At 59.6% G+C, this 7,453-nt stretch overlaps 1 protein-coding gene across 1 annotated transcript in view; it reads right to left on the bottom strand.

Moving 5' to 3' along the window:
• Positions 1–7,453, bottom strand: part of ACOX3 (acyl-CoA oxidase 3, pristanoyl) — a 46,086-nt gene that overhangs the window by 16,021 nt on the left and 22,612 nt on the right. The window contains exons 7-10 of the mRNA XM_010835295.1: positions 6,924–7,106; positions 5,244–5,366; positions 3,544–3,664; positions 54–277 (exon numbers count right to left, since the gene is read on the bottom strand). Of these exons, the coding sequence (XP_010833597.1) occupies positions 54–277; positions 3,544–3,664; positions 5,244–5,366; positions 6,924–7,106 (651 nt within the window). The remainder of the gene's footprint in view (positions 1–53; positions 278–3,543; positions 3,665–5,243; positions 5,367–6,923; positions 7,107–7,453) is intronic.

Here is a 7,453-nt window from a genome sequence, read left to right on the forward strand (position 1 = left end):
CGCCACCTGCCCCGGCCCGTCACTTCAGAAGCTGGTCCAGCCCCATCTGATCAATGTTTCCTGCCCGTAAACACAGACTCCACCCTGGCGGAAGAGCCGGCTCGGGGGCCCGGGGACGCCCCCAGGCCGCAGGCCGCAGGGCCGGCCGCCTCACCGGGGCCCCGGCGGGCCAGCAGGCCGAGCAGGTAGCGGCTGGTCTGCTGCAGCAGGACGTTGTTGTCGCCTTCGTACGTGCAGTTGGGGTCGTTGTCGTCTCTGAGGTCGCCCAGACGGTTCACTGCGAGGGGGTGTGCGCATCACTGGGGTGCGGGCGGGAGAGACGCCCCCAGCCCTGCCATCTGGGACTCTGAGGCCAGGTCCCAGGCCCGGCCTGACTGGACGAAGCACTTCCTGCCCTCTCCAGGTGCAGCTCCACCCCCCGCCAGCGGCGTGCCCTACCCGTCCGGCTGCTCCCTCTTCAAGGACAGACTGGGAGCACCCCAAGTTTCCCGGGAAGCCCTGTGCTGCACTCAGGAAGCACCCACTGCCACCCGCGACGCATCACCCCCACGAGCCTCACAGATCACCTGCAAAGCTCCCTCTGGGAGGCCACCGACAGAGCGGGCCGTCTGGGAGGGTACCCGCCTTCCTCGTACAACTAAAGGCACCCTTCTCTGTACACAAGACGTCAAATATCTGAAGACAACGCTTCTTTTTCTCTTGCCTTTCCTACCAGTGAAATAACCCAATTCCTTTGCAGATTTCATAAAGGATTCTTCCCAGACCCTCCCCACCTAGGTCTTCGGTGTACTAATAGAATGTTCTCCAGATGTGAGGCTGAGATGGGAGAATGGGTAGGACCCCTAACTTCTCACACTCTCATACTGCTGTGAACAGCCCAAGAGGGTGTGAAGGTGCTCTGTAGCAGGTATGAGGCTTGTGGTCGCCTATGACACCCTGACCGTCTTCCACTGACTGGCTGCCCCATGCCACAGTTAGAGCACTGAACGTGAATACCTGAGAGCGACCTTAGAGAGACGACTAGAAACTGATATTTAAATCTAGATTAAAGGGCTTTACATTTATCCCTGAGTTTGGCCCCACTGGCTTCAGCCCAGAAGGAATTATGTGATGATACTTGATTCAGTCATTTCTGCTGTCTGCGGGCTGCATGATTCAAGCTCCTCATTCTAAACTATTTATAGCGTCTCTATGAGCTATAACAACAAACAAAAACTACAAAGAACAGTGCACAGAAGACAAAACACACGGGTGAGGAACTCCTGTGGCGCCGTGGTTACCCACACGTCAGAACAGAGAGCGGAGAAGCTGAGGGCCCCCCCCCACACGAGGAGGAACCGGGACGCATCTTCACCAAAAGCTCATGGCTATCTACAGAGTGTCGCCGAGATGCTCAGACTCAACCAGGGGCTACAAGGCTGCAGAGGAATAAGCTGTCAGGGCAGGTCTCTGCCAATTCCACTGGCGTCTCGCCTGAGTCACCAGACTTTACCCATCGGTGACTGAAGGTCAGCACATGGGAAGTTAGGCAGGTGAGCTGCAAATAATAAGCAGGACTATAATAATAACGGGTTTTTCTGATGGCTCAGACGGCAAAGAAACTGCCTGCCATGCAGGAGACCGGGTTTGATCCCTGCATCGGGAAAACCCCCTGGAGAAGAGCATGGAAACTCACTCCGGTATTCTTGCCTGGAGAATCCCATGGACAGAGGAGCCTGGCAGGCTCCAGTCCAAGAGTTGGACACGACGGGTTGACTAACACTTTCACTCTCATAATAATAGACCAGAGTAACGGGGCACAGGCCGCCTGCCCCACATTGTCTAAAGCCTTCAAGCGTATTCGTTCACTCACTCGCTGCAAGAACCTCTGTCGTGCCATGCTCTCATCAGCCCCATCTTATGGAGAAGAACACCAAGGAGCGGTGTGCAGGGGCAGCTTGCCCTCAGATACGCAACCAGCGGCCAGCAGAGGCAGAGACAGAGGACACAGGATCTGGGCCTGGCCTGTGGGTCACCTGCCCTGTGCACCACCCACCAGCTGCTCAAACAGCCGCCGGTGCCAACAGAAGTGAACGCCAAGTCTCAGAGTGCTTCATGGGAACAAAACGTGCCAGGGTACTGCCAAGTCATCAACCAGAAAGTTCCAACTCAGACGAATGCACGATAAGCTCCCTTCTGTTCTGGTTTCCAGTCTCCACGCTGCCTCGTGACCCCCAGGTTTCGGCCAAGGAGCATCAGGTGGCAGGGAACCGAGGGATGAGACGAGGGCAGGGCCCGGCCAACCTGCTCTGGAAAGTTCCAGACGGTAAATGTTTTAGGCTCTGCCGAGACATCTCAGCTCTGCAGGGGGAGCAGGAACACGGCCACAGGAAGTGTGTAAACGAGTGGTCACAGCCGGGCGCCGATAAATCACTATTTGCAAAAATCTTTATCCACAGAAAAAGCCTTTGGCCCAAAGGCTGTTGTGTGCTGACCCCTGGCCGTGTGCTGACCCCTGGTCGTGTGTTGATCCTGGTCATGTGCTGACCCCTGGCCGTGAGTTGACCCCTGGTTGGTTGTGCGCTGACCCCTGGTCGTGTGCTGACCCCTGGTCTTGAGTTGACCCCTGTTGGTCGTGCATTGACCCCTGGCCATGTGCTAAACCCTGGTCGTGCGCTAACTCCTGGCCGTGTGCTGACCCCTGGTTGGTCGTACGCTGACCCCTGGTTGGTCGTACGATGACCCCTGGCCGTGCGCTGATCCCAGTCATATGCTGACCCCTGGTCGTGCGCTGACCCCTGGTTGGTCCTGTGCTGACCCTTGGCCGTGCGCTGACCCCTGGTCATGTGCTGACCCCTGGCTGTGCACTGATCCAGGTCATATGCTGACCCCTGGCTGTGTGCTGACCCCTGGCCGGTCATGCGCTGACCCCTGGCTGTGTGCTGACCCCTGGTTGGTCGTCCGCTGACCCCTGGTCGTGCGCTGATCCCTGGTTGGTCATGCGTTGACCCCTGGCTGTGTGCTGACCCCTGGCCGTGCGCTGATCCCGGTCATACGCTGACCCCTGGTCGTGCGCTGATCCCTGGCCGGTCATGCGCTAACCCCTGGCCGTGTGCTGACCCCTGGTTGGTCATGCGCTGACCCCTGGCCATGTGCTGACCCCTGGTCTTGAGTTGACCCCTGTTGGTCATGCATTGACCCCTGGCCATGTGCTAAACCCTGGTCGTGCGCTAACTCCTGGCCGTGTGCTGACCCCTGGTTGGTCGTACGCTGACCCCTGGTTGGTCGTACGATGACCCCTGGCCGTGCGCTGATCCCAGTCATATGCTGACCCCTGGTCGTGCGCTGACCCCTGGTTGGTCCTGTGCTGACCCCTGGCCGTGCGCTGATCCCTAGTTGGATGTGCGCTGACCCCTTGTCATGTGGTGACCCCTGGCTGTGCACTGATCCAGGTCATATGCTGACCCCTGGCTGTGTGCTGACCCCTGGTTGGTCGTGCGCTGACCCCTAAGTCACATGGTAGGGATGAGGACAGAAACTAGCTCATGTATCTCTGAGACCTACTGGCCAGGTAGCCGTGTCCTCCACATGCCTCGCGGCACTCCTGGATCCCCCGCTGGGCCGTCCACGAGGCCAGGGGCTTGCCGGCAGACGACAAGGCGTGGATCTCGCGTCCCAGCTCAGCCTTGGGAGGGAGAGAAGCCAACAAGATCAGGGGAAGAGAGGCTCCGACCCCGGAGGGCAGGGGACAGTCCAAGCTCAGCCTCAAAGACCTACACCCCTCCAGTCTGACCCCAGGTGGCTGACAACTGCAATAGCAGGAACCCAGTTTTAGCTTAAGAAACAGGACTCATCTACACATGCATACCCTGCGGTCTAGCCACACAGCTTCCTCGCACTGAAGATAAACCACGGCGGCGGCTCAGTGGGTGAACCCTGGTGGGGAGGCTGATCTGGGAGGAACACGCGTCATGACTCCGTTTATATGAAGTTCACAGCGCGAGCCTGAGCAACAGCTGTTTAAGCTCCCGTCGTTCACGGGGAGACGAGGAGGAACCCCAAGGGATGGGACTGACACGGCGCCGACACGCTGCCCACACGCTGCCCCCAGGGGAGAGGGTGGGGGGCAGCCCCAGAGGGCTACAAAGCCCTGGCCATTCAGGGCCCCCTGTGCAGGCCCGGCTCAGGGTCCCTAGCTTTAACACATCTAGTAAGCATTCTTTCTCTTCAACATGATCCTCAGTAACAACAGTTACAATACAGACACGCCGGCACACACACCTGTTGCATAGGCTGATGTGCTTTTGCAGCATTTTCAGCTTCACAGAAGCGCTACCTTGTAACCCATGCCTGGGTTGAACTACTTTTTCTGAGCTTCAGGAAAAAAAAAATAGATCATGGTGACACTTGAAAACATTGTTAACAGGACAATTCCATTGTCAGCTGGCAAAACTTCAGTGACTCATGTTTGAGGGAAAAAAAAATGCATTAGCTCCACATTCCTGATGAAACGGTCCTTGGGGTCACGTCAGCCTGACTGTGCAGCTGGCTGTGCACCCTGCCAGCCCCCCACCCCTTCACCCTCCGCCTCCTGACGCCTGGGTGTCTATGCTGGATATTCCAAAATGTGCTAATTCGATACAGGCTTTTCAGGGCGTGGTTGGTAAGCCCGCCCTCTGTAGCATTTCTGATGAATTTTCAGATGCACTTGCGCTGTGACTTTTCGCAATGCCCAGGAGGCAGAGTGAAGCAGAAAAAAAATCAACACGTGAGGCGTCCACACACAGAAATGAGCAGAAGACCCTTTCTGTGCACAGGGGCTGATCTCAGCAGGTCTGCACGCTCGCATCTGGCACAAAGCCACGCCTGTCAGCTCACATCCAGTCAGCTGGACGCAGACCTTTTGTGGGGTTGTTTACCAAAGGATCAGAACCGTGAAATCCACGGAGGGGGCCGGTAATGTGGATTTTGCAAAAGCATCCTGTTCTCCAGAAGAGAACAACAGCTGAACTCACAGACAGGAACCAGGAGCCGTGTCAGCATGTCCTTGAGAATGGGGGATGCGGACACGTGCCGAAAAGGCCCCCGTCCCCTCGACGGGCTCGGGAGGACACGGCCCAGGGGTCAAGTCGGACGAGCCTGCGTCATCCCTGCAGATCCACACACCCATGTTGTTTTGAAAGAAAGGCTGAGCCCGCCCTGTTCAAACCCAGTGAGATTTAAATGAGGATGAACGCTGCAGAGAAAAAGCAGGGGGCTCTCACCTGCCTGACGCTCCGGTCTTTCCCCAGGAGGCCTTGCTGAAGCTCCCCCAGATCCAGGAAGAGCGATTTGAAAAAGTGGTCCAAGGCGTAGGCAGCGGCCAGGTACGGCAGTAAGCGCCATTGCTGAAATGGACAAATCCCCGCCTGAACACTCCGTGTCCTCAGCAGGGCGGGGGCGGCTGGAACCCACCCCCACGGTCCCGTTAGTGCACAAGGCCCTTCACCTCTCCCGGACGCCCCACCCCCCCACGACGGCACCTGCCCCCTGATGCCCGGCCACCCCGACAGGCCCGCTCAAGGAGAGGCGCCCACGGGCACTGCCCTGCACTGCTCTCTCTGCTGTCTTGGCCATGTGATCCCTCAGCCAGAGTAAACACTGAACCAGAATACAACTGAGACAGCCAGGTCACCGTGCCCGAGCACGGGGCCAACCTGGCAATGCCTTGCCCTTTGTGAGCCTAGGAGGAAGACAGCGATTGCCCCTGGGCCAGAAGGGGAAACAGGCTCCCGGAGGCTGAGGGAGCACGTCCATTTCAGCAGCGCATGTCTGCTGCCGCGAGGATGGAGGGGGAGGCTGAGAGGGCCCAGAGCAGTCACCACCACCACCGCCAGAGACCCCTGCGTGTGGTCACCGTGCCACCGCCCTAACGTGGCTCGGCCTTGCAACCACCCACAGCAGGGTGTGATCGCCGCTCCAACGTGCAAAGGAGAAAACCAGAGCGCAGAGAGGCTTAGTGCCTCGCCCAGGGGCGCACAGCAAGGGTGGCTGGACTGGGGCTAGAAGCCCACGCGTGGGGCTCGGGTGGGCTCAGCTGACCGCTGAGGCCAGGCCTCAAGCCCAGGCAGCGGGGCGTGCTGTGACCTCACGAGGACCACGGGGCCCAGCGGTGTGGTGGACGCTGCGTGTCAGCCAGGCACAAACTAGGCACGAGGCTCTTCCTCGCTTGCTCATTTGGTGTTAAACCAGGTTCGTGGTCCTAAGGGTTAAACACATTCGATCCAGTTACAACGTCCTGAAACTCTCACTCAAATGCGCCTTTGCTCACACATCACTGGGCCCAAGACTGGGGCTCGTCTACCTGCTGCCTCTGGGGCCCCACCTGTGACCTGGGGACCACCAGCCCACCTGGTGCGCAGGGCAGCTGCGTGGTGGGCATGGAAGTGCTGGGAATGCAGAGACGCTGGTGGAGGCATACTGTGATCCAACGCCACGCCCAGCCCCACCCCGGCCAGCTGACCAGGTGATGCTCGGCTTGGGGCACACCCCCTGCCACTCGAGGCTGCCTTGACCGTGGAGGGCCTGGAGAGGGGAGTGTCCCCTCTGCTAAAAGACGCCACCATGAACACCGCTGCCCACTCAGCCACGGTGTCCCAGGATGAAGGGATGTGCCAGAGCACAGCCTGGATGTGCAGGGCCCCAGAGACAGGGTGAGCGTGCACACCTGGCCCCCGCCCCGCCTCACCAGAGCGCATCCTCCAGGCCCCTCATTTCAAGTAAAGACCATCGTGGAGCCCATCTGTGGCCTGCGAGGTTGCGCCCCTTCCCGGGGCCTGGCGTCACACTGTAACTCCAGAAGAGGCCCGGTCAGCTCCCCGTGACCCAGCTGTAGAGACCCGAGAGAGGCGGTGTGTTTGCACATGGATGGAAAGCCAGTGAATCCACGCCCGCAGACGCTCTACCTGCATCGGGTACTGCAGCACCGGGACTTCCTCCTTGTCCGTCGGCCCAAACTGACGCCTGGTGGCCGAGAAACGCAGAGCAATGGACACGGCCAGCTTCAGGTTCACGACGGACGTGCCCACGATGGCGACCCGGCCAGGCGACAGGCTACCCAGGGACTCGCTGAAGCGCTGCCCCACGTCCTGTGGGAGGAGAGCAGATGGCAGAGGACCCGGGACCGTGGGCCACCTCAGGGATGGGCACAGGGCTGGAGGGGCGTGCCTGTCCTCGTTCAACACCCCAGGCCCAGCCCCCAGGGCACCCCAGACACAGGGTCCTGGAGCCAGGAGGGCTGAGTAGCAGGGGGCCAGTGTGCCCGTCAACGGACAGTATGGGGGACACCCAGCCCACACGAGGGAAGGGGCCCTGGGCAGACACACCATCTGTGCAGACCTACGAGCTGCCACATGGAGGCAGGAAGCCCTGCTCTCGACCTCACTGAGGACCAGATGCGGCTGTGCCGAGAGCAGGGCTGGAGGTGAGGGCAGAG

The sequence above is a fragment of the Bison bison genome, unplaced genomic scaffold (genome assembly GCF_000754665.1).
Source record: "Bison bison bison isolate TAMUID 2011002044 unplaced genomic scaffold, Bison_UMD1.0 scf7180017845508, whole genome shotgun sequence".
In the NCBI taxonomy this organism is placed as follows: Eukaryota; Metazoa; Chordata; class Mammalia; order Artiodactyla; family Bovidae; genus Bison; species Bison bison.